Source organism: Odocoileus virginianus, chromosome 17 (assembly GCF_023699985.2).
Source record: "Odocoileus virginianus isolate 20LAN1187 ecotype Illinois chromosome 17, Ovbor_1.2, whole genome shotgun sequence".
Lineage (NCBI taxonomy): Eukaryota > Metazoa > Chordata > Mammalia > Artiodactyla > Cervidae > Odocoileus > Odocoileus virginianus.
The window spans coordinates 44,641,243-44,664,574 of NC_069690.1; the positions used below are offsets into that span (position 1 = coordinate 44,641,243).

The following is a 23,332-nucleotide window of genomic DNA, read 5'->3' on the forward strand; positions in this document are numbered from 1 at the left end:
ATGGAGGGAGGAACTAGTTTTCATGCAGGCTGTCAAATTCACTCTGCTCATTGGCATCCCCTGTGCAGCCAGGTACTAGCCTCAGAAAGATGAAGTGATGTCCCTCAACTCTTAAGGGAGTGGACAGTTTAACGAGAAGAGGCGCTTGAGGCTTTTGAGCACTGAACTCCAGGAAGCTGATTTTTCTCATAGGGGTGGGAGTAATAATGATGTTGTTGTGGTTTAGTCACTAAGTCTGTATAACTCTTGTGACCCCATGGACTGTAGCCCGTTAGGCTCCTCTGTCCATGGAATTCTGCAGGCAAGAATACTGGAGTGGGTTGCCATTCCCTTCTCCAGGGGATCTTCCCAACAGAGGGATCAAACCAGCATCTCCTACACTGCACGCAGATTCTTTACTGTTGAGCCACCTGAGAAGCTTCAGGGAATAATAAGAGCTGACGAATAATGGAGTCATAAGACCAGAGTTTAAGTCCCAGCCCTCATGGTTTCCAGCTGCATGACTGTCAGGGTGAGCCCACCCCTCTGCCTATTTCCTCCTCCGCAAAGTGGACATGTGCAGGGCCAGCCAAGTGATGGGGCAGGTCTGGAGGAGGGGAGCGTATTTGTAAAGCAGGGTCTGTGGCAGCCTTTTTCCCAAGCCGTAGACCGCAGTCCAGGCACCGTTCTCAGAGCGGCATGGGGTAGGGGTGGCCTGATCATTACTGTCCGGGATGGGGTCAGCCCCCAGGAGAAGGGGGAGAGCCCAGAGCGGTGGCTTAGGATCAGGCGACAGGCTGGCCCGGGGCCCTGCAGAGCTGCCTGCCAGTCTCTGGGATGTGGAGCCTCCAGCCCAGGCTCTGAGTTGAAGGCCTGCCTGCTTGTCTGCCATCAGTCACCAGTCATGAGGCTGAGACTTTGCTTCCTGGAGGCTATGAGGAGCCTTCGTGCTTTTTTCCAGACTTTTGCACTGTGGTCATGGTCAAATTCTCTCATGCATCAGGTTCTCATGTACAGAGTGGGGACCTCCCCCGTCGGACCCCACCGCCCCAGCCAATACCACCCTGCCGAAGGGAAGGAATGAATTGACAGACAGCCTTGACATTGACACTCCCTTCCCTGCCCCCGAGCCCTGGCCAGGCAGGAGCGGATCTGGGTGTCCTCCCTGCCAGACCAGCCTTTGCTCCCCATCTCCTTGTCGCAGGCCTCCTTCCCCACCGCCTCCCTCACGGAGAGTCTCCGGACTCTTGCTGCCTTTGTCCTGCCTCTTGTGTTTATGCCAGGACCCCTCCTGTCCTCCCCCGCCCCATTTCCCAACAGGGAGTGGGGCCTTCTGCCTTTCATTCCTGCCCTTTTGAGATCTCTCCCAGGCCAGGCATGAGTATGTACGTCTGCAGGGCTTCAGGGAGGCACCAACTCTCCCCTCATGAAATTACGCATCGGATAATGTCACCTGCTCCAAAGTTCTCCTGCTGTGTCATCTACTCAGCCTCCCCTCTCCCCAGCCACCACCACTTAAATAAAAGCCAGAAAGCTCTTTTCAGCTCGATAAGGTGAAAAATGGAGACGACAGCTGTGGCTTCCTCAGTCCCAGTTTTCCCCTGATGAGTATAACAAATACAACTGTCAGAGTTGGTATAATCAAACGTCAGATAAGATCACCAGCTGTTGGGAGGTCTCCGCGTAGGCAGACGGACGTCTTAATAGAGTGAGGATGGTTTGCAGAGCTTATCAAGCAGGAACGATGTGACAGCTGAATAGCCCTTTGCCAGCGAACCAAAGAGCTGGCCGCGAGCTCCCGAGAGGGGCCGAGGAGAAAGGACAGTGACAGGAGAGAAGGGGACGGGAGCGGAGCAGAAAAGGGAGATAAAAGGCCCAGGGAGGATCTGGACTCGGCTCCTGCTCTGGGCTGGAGAGGAGCGGGGAGCCTGCGCTGCCAGCCTCCTTCCTCTAGGAACACTGGTAATGGAAGTAATAGCAACTATCATTTGTGGAGCCTCAAGCAAGGGTCTGGGTGAGGGGAGCTGAGTGGTTTACAAACTTGTTCTCGTCCTTACCGTCTTCCTGTGAGGCGGGTCATCTTTTCACCCGCCGACACAGGCAAGGCTTGGTAAGGGGGCCGAGGTGAAACAGCGGGGGCCACACGCCAAGGCGCATCCCAGAGCCTGTTCCCTCAAAGCTTGGCTTCATCTGAAGGCGTCTCTTGGGTTTCCTGAGCCTCGAGCCCTGAGAAACAGGAAACCCAGAGGCTTGAGTCACCGTGTCCCCTGTACCACCTGGGGTGCAGCTTCCCCATGACCCCCCAAGATGGTACCACATATGGTTGGAAGCGTTTGCAGCGGGGCATCTTCCAAGCCAGGCAGGCATCTCTGGGCCAGAGCCAGCGCCCAGCCCTTTCTCACTGCTCCTGGACCCGTGCCAGCTTGTTGACACTTACACAGTGGTCACTGGTGTTGAGAACTAGGAGCCCAAAGTGTTTCTGGGTGAGTAGCTCAGGGACGTGTCTGCTCACAGTGGGTGAGGGCGCCGACCCCTTGACCGGCCTTGGCTTGTATTGGGTTGTCCAGAAAGTTCATTCAGGTTTTTTCATAGGATGTTGCAGGAAAACCCAAATGAACCTTTTGGCCAACACAACAGTAGGCGGGCTAGACAGCATCTTTTACCCCATGGGAGTTGGTTCTGTAGTATCAGTCATAACCACCCCACCACCTCCAAACCAGTACGTGTGCTCCCTGGCTGGAGCTCTACCTCTGATGCCACGAAGCAGCCTCTTTCCTTTGGAGCAGCTCCTGCTGCCCACGTATGAGTTTTTTGGGGAGAATCTATAGATAGCCTTACAGGACTCTTCAGCAGGGAGCCAGGCTTGGACCTGGCTCCTGGTGGGGAGAACCTTTTTTTTTTTTTTTTTTTTTAATTTATGTTTGGCTGTGCTGGGTCTTCGTTGTTGCTTGCGCTGGGCTTTCTCTAGTTGTGGCACGTGGGGGCTACTCTCTAGTTGCGGTGTCCAGGCTTCCCATTGTGGTGGCTTCTCTTGTTGCAAAGCACAGCCTCTAGGGTGCGCGGGCTTCCGTGGTTGCAGCACATGGGCTCAGTAGCTGTAGCTCTCAAGCTCCAGAGCATGCGGTCAGTAGTCGTGGCATACTGGCTTAGTTGCCCCTTGGCATGTGGGATCTTCCGGGACTAGGAATCAAACCCATGTCCCCTGCATTGGCAGGCGGGTTCTTTACCACTGAGCCACCAGGGAAGCCCTTTTTCCTCTTTTTTTGAGGAAAGGTGGGTGAAATAGGGCAGAAAGGACCCAGCTACTCCCAGGAACTCTCTCCAGTCTCCTATAATTCAGCTGTGTCATCTCCCTGTTCAGAAATGGCAACTCTTTGGGTTTCAGATCAGGGGAACTCAACCCTTTGTGACTGCTCTGTCAGCTTTGCCTCACTCTGCTCCAGGCCCCCACTTCAGCCAGAGCCACTCCCATTCCTGGAACCCTCACCTCCGCCCACCTCATTTTCAAGTCTCGAAGGTCCAACCTGCTTTTCAAGGCCACTACAAACGCCATCCCTTCTATGAGATCTTCCTGGATCATCCACCCCAAAATGACTTTCTGCAACATTTTGTCCTGAGTGGCATTGGAACCAGCTAACATTCAGGTTATTGGAGAAGGAATTGGCAAGCCACTCCAGTATTCTTGTCTGGAGAATCCCAGGGACAGGGGAGCCTGGTGGCCTGCCATCTATGGGGTCGCACAGAATCAGACACGACTGAAGCGACTTAGCAGCAGCATTCAAGTTATGCCTTTCCTTAGAAGGTCTCCCCGCTCTGCCGGGGAGCTCCTGATGGTGGGGGACATTGTTTTTGGCTCATTCCCACGCTGAGCACATAGTCCTGTGTGTGCTTACAGAATTGAATTTGTGCATTTCCTGGCTTCTCCCCAGGATACCGCTACGTGATTCTGGACATCCCCCTGCTTTTTGAGACCAAGAAACTGCTCAAGTACATGAAGCACACGGTGGTGGTATACTGGTGAGTGTGTGGCACAGCCTGGCCTAACTGAGGCTGGAAAGGAGCACCCCTGGGTAAGGCGCATACCTGTGAAATGGCCCATTGCATTTTACCCTTTCCCCACATGGTGACCAGGAGAGCCAGGGGGTTTGGGTAGCAGAGTCCAGAGCCTGTAGAAACTGACCTCTGTAGAGCCAGGCCCAGACATGCCTGGGGGTGGATGTGGGAAGTGATGGCCCCCAGGTGTCTCTCTAGTGCTTGGGAAGGGCTCCCCCTGCTGGCTCTTGGAGGCATTTCAGCCCAGATACTGGGCCCTGCCCTGGGGGACAGTGTTCTTATTCAGTGGTTTCCTTTTCCCTCCTGTAACGCTTCTCAATTTTCCAAACAGCTCCCACATCAGTTTACCTCTCAACATAATGTAGTCAGGACAGGAGTTGATATTTCTGGGGTATAGGAAACTCAAGGCAGGAGTTACAGAATTTGTCTAGGGTCACCCACTGGCAATATGTATGAACTGAAAGTTGCAGAGAGGGAGCTGTCAGAACTCAGCTAAAGAAGGTGCTTTGTTCTCAGAATCCCTCGGGACATGGAGCAGACCAGTATCCAGGTTTGGCAAACAAGAGGATCAAACTGTCAGAGAAAATGAGTCATAGTCTCACTGGGGTGTGAGTGTAGATGAGGCTTCAGGGTGTCTCTGCCTTCCAGAAACTTCCGGGATGCCACCCACAGATACAGCAGACACAGAGGTGGGCCCTTGGCTCTGCAGGTATTTTGGGCACAGGGTGGCTCTCGAGACCAATGCAGGGGAGGCTTCTGGAACACCAGAGGCAGGGCCTGGAGTACTCAGCACCCCCAGCACCACCCTGCCCTCCCAGCTCCCAGCCCTGGGCTGTCACTTAAAGGCAGCCTGAATCTACTGAGCCTGGAGCAGGGACTCGGGCATCCTCTTCTCTCCCCCGCTGGCCTGTGTCTACCCATGTAAACCTGTAGCCTCTGGGTTCTTTGTTCCCTGTTTGGGAAAGACTGTCAACTGAGGCCAAGCAGACTCCATGAAGACAGAGTTCTCTTTGCCTTGGAGTTTTAATATAATTCCAAACTTCGTACCAAGGGATCGGGAAAAAAAACCACCTCAGAGTATAATGTTTAAGTGAAAGTGTTAGTCGCTTAGTCGTGTCTGACTCTTTGTGACTCCATGGACTGCAGCCTGCCAGGCTCCTCTCTCCATTTTACAGGCAAGAATACTGGAGTGGGTTGCCATTCCCTCCTCCAGGGTATCTTCCTAACTCAGGGATTGAACCCAGGTCTCCTGCTTTGCAGGCAGATTCTTTGTCCTGAGTAAACAAATTAAAACCCGGTTGCATCTGCAGTCACCAGGTGACTCAGGCCTACGTTTCCCACCTTCCTCCTCCCGTGCTTTCCTCTTGCCAAGAACAGAGATAGCTGTGGCTCCTGGCAGATAGATGGGGCTTTGTGGATTTGCCAGCTTCCCGGGAGATCCTCCAGCCCACTCACTGGCCAGAGCCTTCCCAGGGTCCTGGGTACCATACATCCCCCACTGTTATCACATGTGGTTGTATGACTCTTGAGAGATACCCAGGAGATAAATGAAGGATTATTTGTCTTTCATAAAAGAAATCTACACTCAACAAAAATAAGTCCATCCCCACATGGACTCCTTTAACTGGCAAACTACCCCTTGGGCATTTGAGCTAATATGGGGGATTTACCAAAGTGTGATTATACCAAAAAGTGATTATTCACTTTTTTGAGGAGCTTGCCAATTGTGGGGTCAATGTTTGGGCAAAAGTTCCCTTACCCCAAACAACATCAGTCCTTAAACTAATCACATGGGACTCTCGCTGAGCTTCCAGAAGGGCCGTTGGCGAGTTCCGCATTCACATCCTGGGAGGCCCACTGGTCTCAGCCTCACCCTCTGAAGGATGAGTGCTCACTGGTGGCCCCAAGCCATCTCCATTCTCTCAGCCAGACTTTACCAGCCACAGATCTGCAGAGTCCCTGACAAGGATTGCATATAGTCCTTGTTCTCAGCCAGGTGGGAACTGGCCCCATGACCTTGAGAGCATGCTATCCTCCTAACAAAGGAAGTCAGAAGTCCTACCAACTTTTCAAGGCCAGTACAAACGCCATCTTTATATAAGGTCTTCCCTGATTGGTCAGCCAGAAATGACTTTCTGCTGCATTTGGTCCTCAGTGGTTTTGGAACTGGCTAGTGTTCAGGTTATATCTGTCCTTTCTGTCTTCACATCCCAGGAGGTCCTCAGGTCTTGGCCACAAGTAGACTAAAGGGACTAAACTGTAGTCATCAGATCTTCCCATCTTATAACTGGAAAAACTGGCCTAGTGGCAAAGCAGAGAGACCCCCAGATGGCAGAAAACAGCTGCAGCAGCCTTTTCCCGCCTTGTTCCCATCTAGGGTCTTAGGCAGTCAGAGACCTAGGGGGCTGCTAGAGATGCTCCTGCTCCAGAGGACAGCCAGACAGTGCCTGTGTAGCCAAAGCAGGACAGGGAGCTGAGGAAGGCCCAGGTGGTAACATCAGAGCAGGCAAGAGAGGCATTCTTTCTAGTTCCTCTGGAGCTGGGAGACTGGGTGCTGCTCGGCCTCCTGTGCAGTGCTCAGTCCTGTCCCAAGGGCCAAGGGGATCTGGTTCTCAAGTCCTTGCTCCTGTTGGAAGCACGTTGGGGCATCTCGCTTCCTCCGTGGCATCCAGCCCAGCGGCCACCGTCTCAGCACAGCCCTTGTACTCTGAATGTGCCGGGGTGGGTGTGGGGAGACCAGGAGAGGGCTCTTTGTGGAAGCCCAGGAAGCTGATTTTTATGCCGCAGGCCCTGGTCCCCAGGGGAACTGCAGGAAGCATTTAGCTTGCAGACCCAGGCCTTTCAGTAAAGGTCATCCATTCAGGGATGCAGGATGTCTCTGATTCCAGGTGACCAAATCCTCCCATCTTAAAAACCAAGGAATCTCGGGCCTGGTAGCCAAGCAGAGAGACCCCAGGTGGCAGAAAACAGCTGCTGCCCCCCTTTCCTCTCCCCATTTATACTAAGGGGCTTAGGTAGCCCACAGCGGTGCTAGGGTGCTCACGAAGTGGGGTAAGGTGGAGGGAGCCCAAGCTTCCAGGGCTGCCCACCCCTATAACGAGGGGCGAGGGAGGCCGGAGCCTGCAGCACCTGAGCATCCCTCTGCCTGGTCCTTAGTGACCACGACACGCAGCTGGCCCGGCTGAGGCGGCGGAACAGTCTGAGCCACGAGGACGCGGAGGCCCGGATCAGGGCCCAGCTGCCCCTGAAAGACAAGGTGCACATGGCCTGCCACGTTCTAGACAACTCGGGCGAGTGGAGCGTCACCCGGCGCCAGGTGGTCCTGCTGCACGCGGAGCTGGAGCACTCCCTGGAGTACCTGCCACTGCGGCTCGGGGTCCTCACGGGGCTGGCCGGCATCGTCGGTCTGCTCTACCTGCTGACCCACTACCTCCTGCCTGCCCCCTAGCTGGACCCTCCAAGGCAGGAACTGCTGGGTCTCCGTCTTCTCAGAGGCTGGAACCAGGTCACAAATGCATCGGGTTTCCTCCCAACCCCTCAACACACGCACTCTGAATCTGGGCTGGAGCTCTGCCCTGGGCCTACCTTTCATCTGAGCATATACTGCATTCTGTCCGAGGCAGGGAAACAGCCCTCTGTCAGCAGATGATCCTTTCCACCTCCCCCAGAGCCCCTCCCTCTGGAACCCCCCACAGAACAGTGTCCATGAGAGGGTGTGGCAGTAACAGTGAGAGACTGTTGTTAATTTCTTGTGGGTGGGGGTGAGGAGCACTCTCAGGGGCCGTCACCAGTGTTTAAAGCTGGGAGGGTCCCTGGGCCTGAACCATCTCCAAGCATGTGCCCCATCATGGCCAAAGTGTCCTTTTAGTGGACATCGGGGAATCAGTTTGGACCAAAGGCTGCCACCTTCATGCAGGATTCCCCCATAGACTGAAGCCCTCAGCCAGGATACAGGAAGGATTCCCTTGTGGGTGATGCTGTATCCGGGCAGAGGCCAGGCCTCTTCTGAGATGACCCACCGTCCCCCCGTGGCATTTGCCCAGCACTCCCTGCAGCCCGCTCCCTGCCCCCTACCACTCTACCTCCCTGAGCTCTTGGTGGTCCCCGTGCACCTGGATGTTTCTTGCCTCTGTGCCTTTGCCTTGTTGCTCCCCAATCTCAAATAACCCTTCTGCCCCCCCCCCCCCCCACAACTGGTTACCTTCTAACTCAGGCACCACCTGAAGCTCCAGGTGGGGTTAGGTGCTCTGGGTTACCACCCTGCCACCACCATCATGTTTTACCTGAATCCACAGTATAATCAACCAAAAGCTGGTTGGTCTCTCCTCCTAGACTGTAAGCCCCTTGTAGGCAGAAACTGTGTCTTATTCATTTCTGTTCCTGGTGCAGAGCCTGAGTTGCCGCTGGTGCTGAATAAAGTGTGTTGATCTGAAATGCCCCATGCTGCCAGTGTACCCCCAGCATCACTGAGCAACTGAGGTTCCCAGACTCCGCTCAGACCATTTGGGCTTAAGCGTGGCCTCCTCCCACACCAAGACCTGGGCCCCTCACTCCCCCAGCCCCAGAAGGTACAGTTGCCCTCTTGACTTCATCCAGGAGGACTCAGCCAGGTCCAGACGTACCTGTGAGAGGAGTGGAGGTGCTGGGGCAGCCTCCCATCCACGTACTCCATCTTCCTTCCCCAGCCCAATTAGACCAGTGTGGACATCAGCTTCCTCTTGCCCGAGCCAGCAGACCTGCTGATGTGTTGCTCCTGCGGCCAGCAGCCTATTAAAGCCAGAAATGAGTGTGACAAATGCGACTGCTGTGGTGGCCACATTCAGTGCCCCCTTTCCCCGAGCTGCTCACACTTTAGAGACCAGCTCATTAACTCACTGCAAACCCAGAAGGGGCTGAGGCTCGTCAAGGAAGCTGCAGAGTGGGTCCAGGGCTGGATGAGAACGGCAGAGGGTGGCTGCTTCTGCGCTTTGAGACCCGGCAAGAGGAGGGAAAGAAGGGAAGGTATGGACCCCTCCCAGCACCATTACCCCAGTCATGGAGAAGATGGCTCCTCGTGAAGACCTGTGACATGCTGACACCACTGCATTGTAACACCCGGAGGTAACATAGTGATTATTCTGATTCTCGGCCCAGTGGGATGAGCTGGTTTGGGTCAGAGCCAAGGTTCAGAACTCTGCCTGCTGTGTCTCAGGGCCTGCCGGGAGGGAGCAGACCCTGGGATCCCTGTGGCCCATTATGCTCTGTCTCCTATCCGTGTGACCTCCTGTCTTCATGATGTTTATGTCAAGGAATCTAATATATGGAGGACCACAGAAACCCTTTGCAAACCGTAAAGCTCGAGTTATTTTCTTTCCTGCCCCAGTATACCGAATTGGATGCAAGAATGTCAGAGGATGGCCAGTCGGGAAGGTGTGGAGAAAACGCCATCCCGGCCTCCTCTTCCCAGGCTTGGTAGCCCAAGGCGGCCTTACAGGAGTCCTGCTTCCTCTGGGGCATCACTGCGTGTCTAGGTCGCTCCCGAGCCCCTTGCATAAAGCAAGAGCATGTCCCCCGCCCTCACAAGCCCTGGTCCCGCGACCCGGCGGCACCCTCCGTTCCGGCCGGCAGGTGGCAGCACCCGCCCGGATTGGGGTCGGGCTTTGGCGGCCAGCGCTAGCCAAGCGATCACTAACTTTCTCCCGGTGGCGTTCCCTTCTCTCCTCCTGGGCCGCGGCCGGCGTCAGATTCCCCGGCAGCAGCGGAGGCGCGGGCGCGCGGTCGGGCCCGGGGCGCTAATTAACAAGCCGTGCGGCTCGCAGCGTCCTCTGCTGGAGCTGCGGGACCCGGGCGCCGCGGGGCGGAGGGACGTGTCCCCATTCCACCCCCGTGCCAGGGTGACCGGCCTCCCACCCTCCAGTCGTGCGCTCGGGCCCTGCTGCTCTCCGTTAACCCACTTGCGGCCTCACCACCCCGGCGCGGAGCAATAAAGACGCCGGCGAGGGCTGCAGGCATATCGGTCTCAAGGCGCGGGATGAAGGGGACAGGCAGGCCCCTAAAACCATTCCCAGGCCCAAGCCGGCCCTAGGGTGCTTCGCAGAGCCTTACTGTCCAAAGCACCTCCCGCAGCTCTCTCCTGAAATCTCCCAACTCTGAGAAAGAGTACAGGAGGCAGAGCTAGAATTTGAGGCTCAGAGATTGAGCCCCGGAGGCCCACGTAACCAACAGGCATAATCCCACGCTCTGGACCCCTAGTTCAATGCCCTTCCCACTACTTGCAGTGTCTCGGTTAATGACGCCTCGGGTCTTTAGATAGGAGTTGTCAACTCTTCTTCAGATGTTCAGTCTCTCTGTCCTTGGAGAGGGGCAGGGGAAGGTTTAGGATCCTCCATTAAGGAGCCACCAGGGCTAGAAATTGGATGGGAGGGGGACAGCCAGGGCGGCTGTGACAAAGGCACTCCAGATGAAGAGGAACCTGTCCTAGAGGCTTCTGGGTGTCCTAGAGGGAGCTGGGTGGCAGTGATGACCCGAGGCCACATGGGGTGGACAGGAGAGGCCCCAGAGATGGCGGATGAGAACGGAGGAGAACGCAGGAGGTGCTGAAGCACTGTGGGCTGGCCCTCCGACTCCTTCCTGGAAAGGGGAGACGGCTGGTAGCTCCTCCATCCCACGGGCAGAACTGAGTCTGCACCCAGCTGGGGCCCAAAGAGCCTCCTCCCTTTGCTCCCCACCATCCCCTCCCCATCACTCGGATTCCAATACAATTTCCAACTAACCAGCATGTCGATAGAACAAGTCGGGCAGCCGGATTGCTGGCCAATTACAGGAAATCATTCTGCTCCACAGCTCAGCGCCCAGGGAGAGGGAGGAAGGGAGGGGATGTGAGGGAGCAGGCACCCAGTTTGCAGGCTGGGAAGGGGCTCTGGATTCAGGTGGGGCATGCAGTCCCCAGGGAGGGACTGGGGTAGCAGAGCTGGGGTGGATAGGGAAGCTTCTGGGGCTGGGGGGTGTGGGCCAGCATGGGTTCTTCCTCATCAGAGCTCTCATGCCCCAAGCCACAAAGATGAGCGCCAGGAGGAAAAGTGTCTGATTGGAGTAGAAGGGGGCAGAAGGGCAGATAGTGAGATCAGTCTCCTTCAGAGTCCGGTGTTTGGGAATGAGGTTGGTACCCAGGCCTCCCTGGCCCAGAACTCTGAAGGATCATCCCAATACCCGGAAGTGGGGCTCACAAGGGCAGGACCTGTGCTTCACATCCAGCCATGGACCAAAGGGTCCATGGGGACCAAGGGGTCCAGATCCCCCCAAGGGGATCCTGGGGGGACAAGGAGAAGGAGTTTAAAGAAGAGGCAGGGAGGAAAGGTGCTGCAGGTTGCAGCTGAGTGGTCCAGCAACAGTCTCACATAAGTCTGGAAGCATCCTTCAAGACTCCAGAAGGTGGGACACAGAAACATGGGAGGGGACAAAGTCTTCCCCGCTTACCTTCCCAGCACCTCTGCCTGGCCTTCAAGAAACTTTTACTCCTCTCAAAGGGCCCTCCTCCCCTCCTCTCTCCATCCATCTGAATCTATCCCTACCTCCCTTGATGAGCCAGTTGCTGTTTGTCCCCACCCCCCCCCCCAGCTCCCACCTGCATCCCTAACCACATCTTTCCCAGAACTGCCTTAACTACCCCCTGGCCTTGCCACCCAGCAGACCCTGAGGTCCCCTGATTCCCAGCACCAATGATTAGCTCCCTTGAGTGGTGCTGGGGCTCTATGCCAAAGTAGTGAAAAATCCTTGACTTACAGGAATTTCTCCAGGGACTAACTCCACCCAGCGACTGACTACTGTTGCTCTGTTTGTCTTGAACCCCAAAATGAGTTAGGGGTGACCCAGTGATCCCTTCCCCTGCTCCAGGCTGTAGCCACCTCCCGGAAGCCCCCTTCCCCTCAGCATCTTTCTGCTCCTTCTCCGCATTCTAAACTCTCTCCTTCAAACCTCCATCAAAGGTGGGGCCTGGGTTAGATTCATCGCCTCCCGCTCCCCCCCCCCCCCACCCCGCACCCCACCTTGGTCATCCCAGGTACACAGCCAGGGTACACAGCCAGGCAGACACCCCGGAGAGAAGATAGATCTCTGCGCCCCGTGCACCAGGCACGCAGCTGTGCTCAGGAAAAACGCTGAATGAATGCAGTTGACTGACAAGGCCGGCATCAAAGTGGTGGGTGCATTGAGAGGGAGGGTCAGGGGCCTGGGGCCACTCCTACCCCAGGATCCCTGCCCGAGTCCACAGGCTTGGACGTCCGGAATGGGGGTGTCAGGACTGGCCCGATTGTACAAGGCAGGCGCCCTCGGCTCTGCGAGATTGAGATCAAGCCGCGGCTCGGACCTGGAAGAGTCGCCCTTCGCGGGCCCTCCCTCGGGCGCTACCTTTCGCGGGCCCACGGCCCAGTACTCGGCGATCCGGAAGAGGGCGGCCCTCCCGCCCTCCCTCCCGCCCTCGTCCTCGATGCCCCCGGCAGGGCGCGCAGCGCTCCGCCGCCCACAGGCTCCGCGCCATCGACCGGGCCTCGGGGACCCGGGCGCACCGCCCCTCCACCCCTCGCTTTTCGCTTTTAATTGAAGTTTGTTTGAGCAGAGTGCAGAGCGGGCAGAGGCAGAAACCAAATATTTAGTTGCTGCAAATTGGCACCTCCAGATCAATTGCCCGGCCCGTGTCAGGGCCTGTGCCGCCCCCAGCGCCCCGCGGAATCTCAATGCCGGGCTGCCCCCCCCCTGCCCCCCGCGCCGCCCGCCTCCATCCCGCTACACGTTTCTCATCAGCTCCAGCCATACATCACCCGTGGCCGCGAGGGGAACAGATTTTCAATGGGGAAAGTTCCCCGGGAGGGTCCTCGTTGCTGATTCCCGCCGCGCCCTGTGCTGTCTGCCCTCCACCCCTCCCGCCCTCAGCCGGCCTGTCAGATTAGATGGGAACAGCCGGGGAGGGAAGAGTGAGATAAAGAGGGAGGTCCGAGGCAAGGACTTTGGGTCACGTGGATTGACCCAACCTTAGTAAGTCCTCGTATCTTCTGAGTGACTCAGGAGGATGCCTTATGCTCCTTGAACCTCAGTTTCACCACCTGTAATATGGGGCTCAACCTTCACCTCGTGGAGTTGTTGTGAGGGGGCCAACACTGCAGAGGGACCTTGCCCGGCTCGGGGCTGGCACTTCGTGGCTCTACTTCTTAGCTCTGTTAGGGGGTGAACATTCTTCTAGAATGAAATGAGGGACCTTGGGTTTGTAAGCACTTCAACCAAACTACTGGTGAATACCCAAGGGAGAGCGGGGGGCGGCCAGCCCCCTGGAGTCCCTGGCAGAAGCTGGGCAGGCCAGGACATGTGGAGGCAGGTTCCATCAGGGAAGGCTTTAACCAACAGCCCGGGTGCATCAGGGCACAATCAGAAGAGAAAGTGCTTCTCCAGTACCAAGGACTGAGAGTTAACTGGGCCTGAAGGTGAGCCGTGACCTCAGAGGTGGGCCAGGAAGTGAAACAGGAGGGAAGGGCGCAGGGCACAACTTTTGAAAAACTGACATAGCCCAGGGACACAGCATAAACTGATTAGAATCAAATGGGTCCAAGATGGCAGACAAACCAACTTCAACTAGCTCTTGATCCTCAATCAGCAAGCTAAATGACACACCCAGAGGCACCATGACAGTTCCAAGGCACCATCAAAAGGCCAAAAATTGGGCAGTGGCCCAGTTCCTGGAAATCTCCACCCCTTCCCCAAATTGTTGAAGTAATCCGCCCACTCATTAACCTATGAAGTAATCCAGCCCATAAAAGCTGACCACACCGTCACAGGGCTGCACTTGCCCTCTGCAACGGCCCACGCTATGGAGTGTGCGTCTCTGTGAGTCAATCCACTTCTTACCTATCCCTTTGTCTCTCACTGGATTCTTCCTGCAATGAGACATCAAGAACCTGCGCTTCATTACTGTGGGCTTTGGCTGGGGGTTCGAGTCCTAGACCTGTGGGTTAGAGTCCCAATCTGAGGTAAATGGTTTCAGAAGGAGGCTGGAGGAATCTGATGGAAGGGCACCAAAAACTGTACCAGGAGGCCGTGCCCATGGTGGGGGCATGGGGGCGAGCCCTACAGGGGAATTGGAAAACTGGGCTGCAGTTGAGGCTTGCCTTTTTCTTGCTGTGTGACCCTGTGCCAGTTATTTAACCTCAGCTTTCCCATGTGTAAAATGGGGTTGACACCCTCTCCCTCCCAGAGCCTTTGTGAAGAATAAAGGAGATGATATCTGGGAGAGACAAGGAAACTCCCAGATGGACTTGGAGGGAATGGTGCTGAGTCTGTGCGAGTTCCCATGCTCAGCCTCACTTCCATTCCAAGAACTTCCTTAAGGGAATTGGAGTTAAATGGTTTGGCATTTTTAAATGGCTGCCCAGTCAAACAAAGTGACAGGCGCTCTGAGTGGAATGGGGGCGGGGGGGCATGAGTCTCAGGTTTCTTGCTCTGAGAGCCCTTCCTTCACCCATCTCACCTTAAAGAAAGAATCTCCGGGCTGTCTGTCCCTCCTTCCCACCTCCACTTCCCCTCAGCTAGAGACCTATGTCTCCACCGCAGGACTGGGGTCACCCATGCCTAGAGGAAAATTTTCTCCTATCAAGTCCTGATGGAAGTCAAGGCTAAAGCCCCCATGGTAAGTAAACTCACTCCTCACCTTCTCAATTTTCCCAACTGTGAAATGGACCACAGATGGTGAGCCATTAATTACAAGGCGGCTTTTGGACTGGTAGGGGACTTCTAAAAGCGTCTGAATCCATTGTCCTACCGTCCACACACCTCCTACCCGCTCCTTTCCCACACCTGCAACAAGATTATCTCCGCTGGCAAGAACCCCACCAGCCTCCTTGGGGATGGCCACCACCATTTGTCAAGTCAGGAAGTCCATCTGATGGTCTACCTTAAATGTCTCACTGCTTCCTTCAGGGAAAAGTTAAAGAACGAACAACAAAAGATAAATGCTCATGGAGAGGTGATGCCACACTATTTTTTAAAAAATACCTCCAAAGAGGGTGTGGGGTGGGAATTACCTTCGGACACAATGCTCTTTACACTAAACATCTTGGCGATAAATATAGCTGTGTAATTCTTTTTCCTCCTTGGCAGAGAGAAAGGCTGAGGCTGGGCAGCAAGGCAGAGGGACCCGAAAATATAAATCAATATGTGACTTTAATATATGTGCTCTCGGCGTCTGTGTGTGCTGGGGGATTATTAGTAACCTTGATTCCAGCTCCGTGTCCATGTGAGGCGGGGAGACGCGTGGCCCCCAGGGAGGAGAAGAGAAATTAGGAAGCCAAATTCTTCTCCTGATTGACACCTGGGTAAACATTATCCCCGGCAGAAGGAGAAGAAAAAAAGATCAATGCTGGGTATTTTTATCACGTTCCAGGACGGACAGGGAGGGAAATTAAAGAAACAGTCCCCTAGCCTCATTGACTATGCTCATCTCCAAGGAGGCGGCGAAAGGGGTGGAAGCCAGGTGGGGAGGGCGAGGGGAACATCAGTGGGTGCATCCCAGGGGGTGTGGCCATTGCTTCTCTCACCCTGGGGCACTTATGTGAGTGGCAGCAGGTACAAAGGAGTCAGCCCGTTAATGACAGGGCAAAGGCACCAGCTTTGATGGGGGAATCATAGGCCATGGAGTCTAACATGAGATCAGACTCTGGCTTCAACGAAGGGCTAAGAGGCATTAGTCTTAATGGGGTTGTCAGGGGGATATTTCTAGCAGGAGCTTTCCAGAGCATGGAAGGGGAGAGTGGCTTCGGTGGGGGATGGGAGGAGCAAGTGGCCCAGGAGTGGTCAGCGCCAACATGGAGAGAAAGAGGCATCTTTCTGGTTGTTGTTCAGTTGCTCAGTCCTGTCCGATTCTTTGCGACCCCATGGACTGCAGCATGCTAGGCTTCCCTGCCCTTCATCATCTCCCGGGATTTGCTCAAACTCATGTCCATTGAGTCGGTGATGCCATCCAACCATCCCAACCTTTGTCATCCCCTTTCTCCTCCTGCCTTCAGTCTTTCCCAGCATCAGGGTCTTTTCCAATGAGTCCAATCTGGATTGTCTTGGAAAGCAGGTCTCTGTTCTACAGACAGGAAAACCTGGCCTCCACCCCTTTGTATCTGGCCTCCACCTCCTCCTGGCTATATGACCTTGACTAAGTCATTCGACCTCACCGAGACCCACCTGTCTTATCAGTAAAATGAGGCAGGTAGGCTCTGCTCTTCTCATTTCACAGAATTTTTAATGTGATTTTACACAACCCTGAAGTGGTAAGGAGTTATTACTACCTAGAGCAACTCTGTGCAATAGAAATATAAGGCATGTACATGGTTGGGAAGATTCTAGTAGCCAAATTAAAAGGGTACAAAGATGGACATCCCTGGTGGTCCCATGGTTAAGAATCTGCCTTGCAATGCAGGGGACATGGGTTTGATCCCTGGTCAGGGAACTAAGATTCCACTTGCCATGGAGCAACTAAAGGATTCCTCGTAACACAAGACCTGATGCAGCCAAATAAATATTTTTTAAAGTAAAAAGAAATGGGTGGAATTAATTTAAACCATATTTTAAAAAATCAACCCAGTCTATCTAAACCATTGTTGTTTCAACAAGTGATGCTAGTTACATTCCAAGTGCTCAATGGCCACAGGTGAGGGGTGGCCACATACTGTTGTTCAGTCGCTAAATCGTGTCCAACTCTTTGTGACCCCTATGGCCTTCTTGGGATTCTCTGGTGGCTCAGAGAGTAAAGAGTCTGCCTGCAATGCAGGAAACCTGAGTTCGATCCCTGGGTTGGGAAGATCCCCTGGAGAAGAAAATGGCAACCCCCCCAAAAAAAAAGAAAAGAAAGAAAATGGCAACCCACTCCAGTATTCTTGCCTGGAAAATCCCATGGATGGAGGGGCCTGGTGGGCTGCAGTCCATAGGGTTGAAAAGAGTCAGGCGCGAATGAGTTCTTTCTGGACTTCTTAGGTGGCGCTAGTGGTAAAGAACTTGCCTGCCAATTCAGGTAGACAAAAGAGACACAGGTTCAATCCCTGGGTTGGGAAGATCCCCTGGAGGAGGGCACAGCAACTGACTCCAGTATTCTTGCCTGGGGAATCCCATGGACAGAAGAGCCTGATGGGCTACAGTCCATAGTGTTGCAAAGAGACACAATGGAAGTGACTTAGCACGCACGCACAGATTGCAGCGTGCCAGGCTTCCCTGTCCTTCACTGGCCACATATTGGACCAGCATAGATTTAGAACAAAAACCCCACAGGCAAGGGGCTTCTGTCTCCTTAACGGTGGGGAGAGAGGCCCTGTGAAGTGCAAGGTAGAGTACCCCTTTTTAGAAAGGCAATTTTGTGGCTGCAAATGGGCCCCCACAGGAGGCTCCCTGGGGGAGGCAGAGTGGCAGCAGTGGTCCTCCCCTCAGTAAGCCCACCGCAGGTCCCCAGACCTGGATAGGACGGGGCTGGGCTGGATGCTGAACTCCCTGTCTGGCCACCCCCCCACCCCGACCCCAGCCCTTGGAGCAGCCTGGGGTGAAGGGAAGAACCTGCCAGCTGGACTTGGAAACTCTTCAGTCCTGGTGCTTCTGCTTCCTGACTGTGAGATCTAAGGCAAAGGGATGGTCTTGATCAACGTCATTTTATCAGGGGTGGAAAGATAATTTCTTACATAATGCTTCCGAAGCTGTGTGCATGGGGTGTGGGAAAGAGAATGTAAGGAGGGAGGACAGGGGAGTCCCTTCCAAGGCCACCCCACCCTGGGTGGCTTTTGCTGGGTGTGTTCGCAGAGTCTGCAGGGCCCACCCTAACTCCTGGGGGAGACCAACTTCTGCTGCAGGAAGATGGTCAGGATGGAGGCCCAGGAAAGGTGTGATTCTCCAGGAGTCACCCAGCAAACCCAGAAACAGCTTAGCTGGGAGCTTCCTGCTTTGGGGCCAGTACACCTGGGTCCCGCTTCTCAGCTGCTCTCAGCACTAGGATTTGTGGAAAGGGATGAACAGGCAAGGAGAGATAAGAAAGCCTTCCTCAGCGATCAATGCAAAGAAATAGAGGAAAACAATAGAATGGGAAAGACTAGCGATCTCTTCAAGAAAATTAGAGATACCAAGGGAACATTTCATGCAAAGATGGGCTCAGTAAAGGACAGAAATGGTATGGACCTAACAGAAGCAGAAGATATTAAGAAGAGGTGGCAAGAATACACAGAAGAACTGTACAAAAAAGATCTTCACGACCCAGATAATCATGATTGTGTGATCTCTCACCTAGAGCCAGACATCCTGGAATGTGAAGTCAAGTGGGCCTTAGGAAGCGTCACTACGAACAAAGGGAGTAGAGGTGATGGAATTCCAGTTGAGCTATTTCAAATCCTGAAAGACGATGCTGTGAAAGTGCTGCACTCAATATGCCAGCAAATTTGGAAAACTCAGCAGTGGCCACAGGACTGGAAAAGGTCAGTTTTCATTCCAATTCCAAAGAAAGTTAATGTCAAAGAATGCTCAAACTACCGCACAATTGCCCTCATCTCACATGCTAGTAAATTAATGCTTAAAAATTCTCCAAGCCAGGATTCAGCAATACGTGAACCATGAACTTCCAGATGTTCAAGCTGGTTTTAGAAAAGGCAGAGGAACCAGGGATCAAATTGCCAACATCCACTTGATCATCGAAAAAGCAAGAGTGTTCCAGGAAAACATCTATTTCTGCTTTATTGACTATGCCAAAGCCTTTGACTGTGTGGATCACAATAAACTGTGGAAAATTCTGAAAGCGATGGGCATACCAGACCACCTGACCTGCCTCTTGAGAAACCTGCATGCAGGTCAGGAAGCAACAGTTAGAACTGGACATGGAACAACAGACTGGTTCCAAATAGGAAAAGGAGTACAATAAGGCTGTGTATTGTCACCCTGCTTACTTAATTTATATGCATAGTACATCATGAGAAATGCTGGGCTGGAGGAAGCACAAGCTGGAATCAAGATTGCTGGGAGAAATAACAATAACCTCAGATATGCAGATGACACCACCCTTATGGCAGAAAGTGAAGAAGAACTAAAGAGTCTCTCAATGAAAGTGAAAGAGGAGAGTGGAATAGTTGGCTTAAAACTCAACATTCAGAAAACTAAGATCATGGCATCCAGTCCCATCACTTCATGGCAAATAGATGGGGAAACAGTGGAAACAATGGCTGACTTTTTCTGGGCTCCAAAATCACTGCAGATGGTGATTGCAGCAATGAAATTAAAAGACACTTACTCCTTGGAAGGAAAGTTATGACCAACCTAGACAGCCTATTAAAAAGCAGTGACAGTACTTTGCTAACAAAGATCCATCTAGTCAAGGCTATGGTTTTTCCAGTGGTCACGTATGGATGTGAGAGTTGGACCATAAAGATAGCTGAATGCCGAAGAATTGATGCTTTTGAACTGTGGTGTTGGAGAAGACTCTTGAGAGTCCCTTGGACTGCAAGGAGATCCAACCAGTCCATCTTAAAGGAGATCAGTCCTGGGTGTTCATTAGAAGGACTGATGTTGAAGCTGAAACTCCAATACTTTGGCCACCTGATGTGAAGAGCTGACTCACTGGAGAAGACCCCGATGCTGGGAAAGATTGAGGGCAGGAGGAGAAGGGGACGACAGAGGATGAGACGGTTGGATGACATCACTGACTCAATGGACGTGGGTTTGGGTGAACTCCAGGGGTTGGTGATGGACAGGGAGGTCTGGCGCGCTGCGGTTCATGGGGTCGCAAAGAGTCGGACACAACTGAGCGACTGAACTGAACTGAATGAACAGGAATGTTTCAGGGCAACTCAAACACTGGCAGGGAGGCAGCCTTCCTGGGTCTGCTGATGCTGGGAGCCGGAGAAGGGAGCCTGGCAGCCTGGAGCTCTCACCAGAGCCTGTGCCCAAGTGGCCCCAGCCCCTATTACCCACCGATTCCCAAAGTCCTGGCTGCAGAATGTCCTGCCGGGGGAGAGATGTGGGGAGAGGCGCCAGGCTCCCCGGGACCAAGTGCTGCAGTGAGCCTTCAGTGACAGCTTTTGCAGACTCTGCAACCAAATGGAAGAGGTGGGATTTCAGATCTGAATCCTAGGAGGTCCAGCAAACGAGCTTCAGGAGATGTATGGACACATCTCCTGTCCCCATTACTGAAGGCAAAACTTTGAGTCTATGCTTTTTTCTAATCTAAGGGTCTAAGCTTTTGTCAAAGGTTAGAGGCATCTGTGACTCCTGAAAGAGTAAGAACCACTGCTCTAGACACACACACTCAAATACACACAAATATGTATATACATACCACATGTACAGGCTTCCCTGGTGGCTTAGATGGTAAAGAATCCACCAGCAATGCAAGAGACCTGGGTTTGATCCCTGGGTTGGGAAGATCCTCTGGAGGAGGGCATGGCAACCCACTCCAGTATTCTTGCCTGGAGAATCCCCATGGACAGAGGAGCCTGGCAGTCTATAGTCCATGGGGTTGCAGAGTCAGACATGACTGACTAAGCACACACACAACTACACATGCATACATGCATACATGTACACATATATACCCACATACACACACACTCCTTCTTCTTGTTTCAGGTCTCCTCCACCTTGGCTCCATCCTGTGCAGTTCTCCCTCCATGGACATCCTCTCTCCAAAAGTGCTATAGTGACTTCTCTGATAGTTCAGTGCTTGGGACTCCACGCTGTCAATGCAGGGGTGCGGGTTCTATCCCTGGTTAGGGAACTAAGATCCTGCATGCTATGCAGTATGGCCGAAAAAAAAAAAAACCCAAAAACCCAACTGTTATTAGCCCATTCTTCCCAGTTAGAGACTAGCAATGACGCCCAGTGCCTACCAAATTCAACTGTGGACTCCTGGCTTTGACATTCAAAGAGCTCCACTATGATCTAGACCTCTCTTCCTGCCACAAAGAGGAATCTTGTTTCCAGCCCAGTTTATGGCTCCAAGTAAACGGCCATATACAGTTGACCCCACCCCCACCCCCGTCTCTGCCCTGGCCATTTCTCCTCCTGGGACATCCTTCTTCTCCACCCTGCTCCCCACCCCCTCATTTACTGGAATCTCAAGGCCTATAGGACCTGGCTCACATTGCCACCTCCTTCATGAAGACTTTCTCAGCCTCATTAGAGTGTCTACCTTCCTCTAGTCCATCTCCTATAGTCTTTTGTGTGTCTTGGGCCCTGGACCCTCATCTCTCAACCTCAGACTCTGGGTCACCAGACTGCACTTAGCTTGTCACCCAGTGAAAACTGTAAGCCCCTGGAGGGCGGGGCCTACAGGGTGGTGTCCGAGAATTCTCTCTGAATCCATCTCCCACCATCACACTTCCCGTCCCACTCACCTCCCCCCAGCCCCCAAGGTAATACCAAGGTCGGGTGAGAGAGAAAAACAGATGAAGCCACATTTTGCAAATCACGATGTATACTCTGCTCAAGTGCTCCCCTCCTCCTAAGACTCTTCCTGGACTCCCGCCCGACCTTGGCTCTGATCTGTCTGCTCCCTCCCCATCCCCCCAGGTCCAGATGTCCAGAGCCTGAGTGGCTCGATGGGAGAGACATGTGTCTCTCTGTCTCTGAGTCTGGATCTTGTCTGTGTTCCCGGTAGACATCTAGCCTCCCCCATCTGACTGAGAATGGGAGGACCTACCTTTTCTGTTTTTTCTTTTTTTTTTCTTACTTTTCTCTCCCCATTCCATTCAAATAAGGATTTCAAATAGCTCTCAGAGACACACGTGACAAGATACACAATGAGAGAGGAAGTGGGGATGGAAGAATCTTGCTTTCTCCTTCCCCAGGCACACCCTCTGGCACCCAGCAAAGGGCAGCTTTCAGAGCCACCCATCCTAAGCCCATTCATCCTCCTTCCCTGGGACCTCAGGTGCAGATGTGGCCGCGTCCTTCTCCCTTGCCAACCGGCCAGGCTCCCTCCGCTGCCAACCCTGGCCCTACCAGCCCGGCTCACCCGACCCGGCCCTTCATGCTCTGGCTCTTTCTCCTGCCTGCTCCCATCTGCAACCACAGCACATCTCAGCTGTCTGATTAACTCAATTGATTAATTAAGCTCTAATGAGAGCTGTGACTCACCCCTGCAGCTGCTGACCAGGAGGCCAGTCGTGTCAGGAAAGGTACTAGGGCCACGGGCAGGGGCTTAAGAGGGCCCAGGGGGTAGGAAGCTCAGTGTTTGGTGCCCCTGGTAAGGGAGGCACAAACCTTGCCCAGGGCTAGGTCTCCTCCAGAGCCCTGGTGGGTGAGGGATGTCCCGGGGGCTCCCTGGGCCAGGGGGTCAGTTCCAGAATGACACAGCATTGACCTGCTGAAGGTGGGGGTAGGGGGCAGGAGGTATTGATTGGCTGAGAGGTGCAGGAAAGGGACTAGACCCCCTCAGAGTCTCACTGTGACTCCCAGGCCTTGGCCTGCCAAGACCCAGCAGGCTGTGTGGAAGCCAGACCTGACCATAGGAACCAGGCTTAGCCTTCCCAGCAGTGCCAATTCTGAGGTTTCTCCCACCCACAGAACTCCTAGCCAGGAATGTGGTCCAGGCACTACCCCTGGACCTGGTTGCTGGCTCTCAATCCCAAATAACCACAGGGCTCCGCAGAATACCAGTTCCCCCTACTGCCAGCCTCTGCCACCAACCCTGACCACTGACTCACCCCTCCTCCAGACTCTATCCCCTTGTCTGGTGTCGGGGACAAATGCCCTCCGTTAATAATGATAATTAGTGGAACAGAATCTCATAAAGTACATCCATATCCATATTCTCCAGAATCTTGAAAGGCAGAGCCAGGACTCATTCCTAGAAATGAGGAAACGGAGACTTCAGCTTGCCCTGCATGACAACTGGGTTTTTTTCCTTGCTTCTCAGCCATTGAATTCATCTTGGGAAAACACTTCCTCTTGGAGCTTTGAGGCCTCCGCTTAGAGGTCCCTTCAGCCAGGAAGTCCCTTGCCTCCCCAGCTGTAGGGAAGGGCCCTCCTCTCATGTCACTGGTGTTAAGTTGTTCATATTTGCCATTGGGCCATGAGGGCAGCGCCACCCTCTCCATCGCTGCTCATCCCAGCGTCCTGCTCAGGGTTTCACACCCAGCAAGGACATAATAAGCATGTGCAGAAGGAAGGAAAGAAGAAAGAAAGGAATGAACCACGACAAGTGGGAGATAGTCTGGTCCCCATTCTAGGGCTGGGAGGAAGGACAGAGCAAGGCGACCAGTGTGGGAGTTCCAGCGGTGAGTGAACAGACAATCCGCCGTGTGCATGGCCCATTGGACTGGAGAGC

At 53.8% G+C, this 23,332-nt stretch overlaps 1 protein-coding gene across 3 annotated transcripts in view; it reads left to right on the top strand.

The window, feature by feature from the left end:
* The window catches only part of DCAKD (dephospho-CoA kinase domain containing), a 28,880-nt gene extending 19,532 nt beyond the window's left edge, over window positions 1–9,348 (top strand). For all 3 annotated transcript variants that reach the window (XM_020873502.2, XM_020873500.2, XM_020873503.2), the window contains 2 exons: window positions 3,909–3,996; window positions 7,189–9,348. In XM_020873502.2, coding sequence (XP_020729161.2) covers window positions 3,909–3,996; window positions 7,189–7,480 — 380 coding nt within the window. In that variant the 3' untranslated portion in view covers window positions 7,481–9,348. The remainder of the gene's footprint in view (window positions 1–3,908; window positions 3,997–7,188) is intronic.
* The last annotated feature ends 13,984 nt before the right edge of the window (window positions 9,349–23,332 follow it).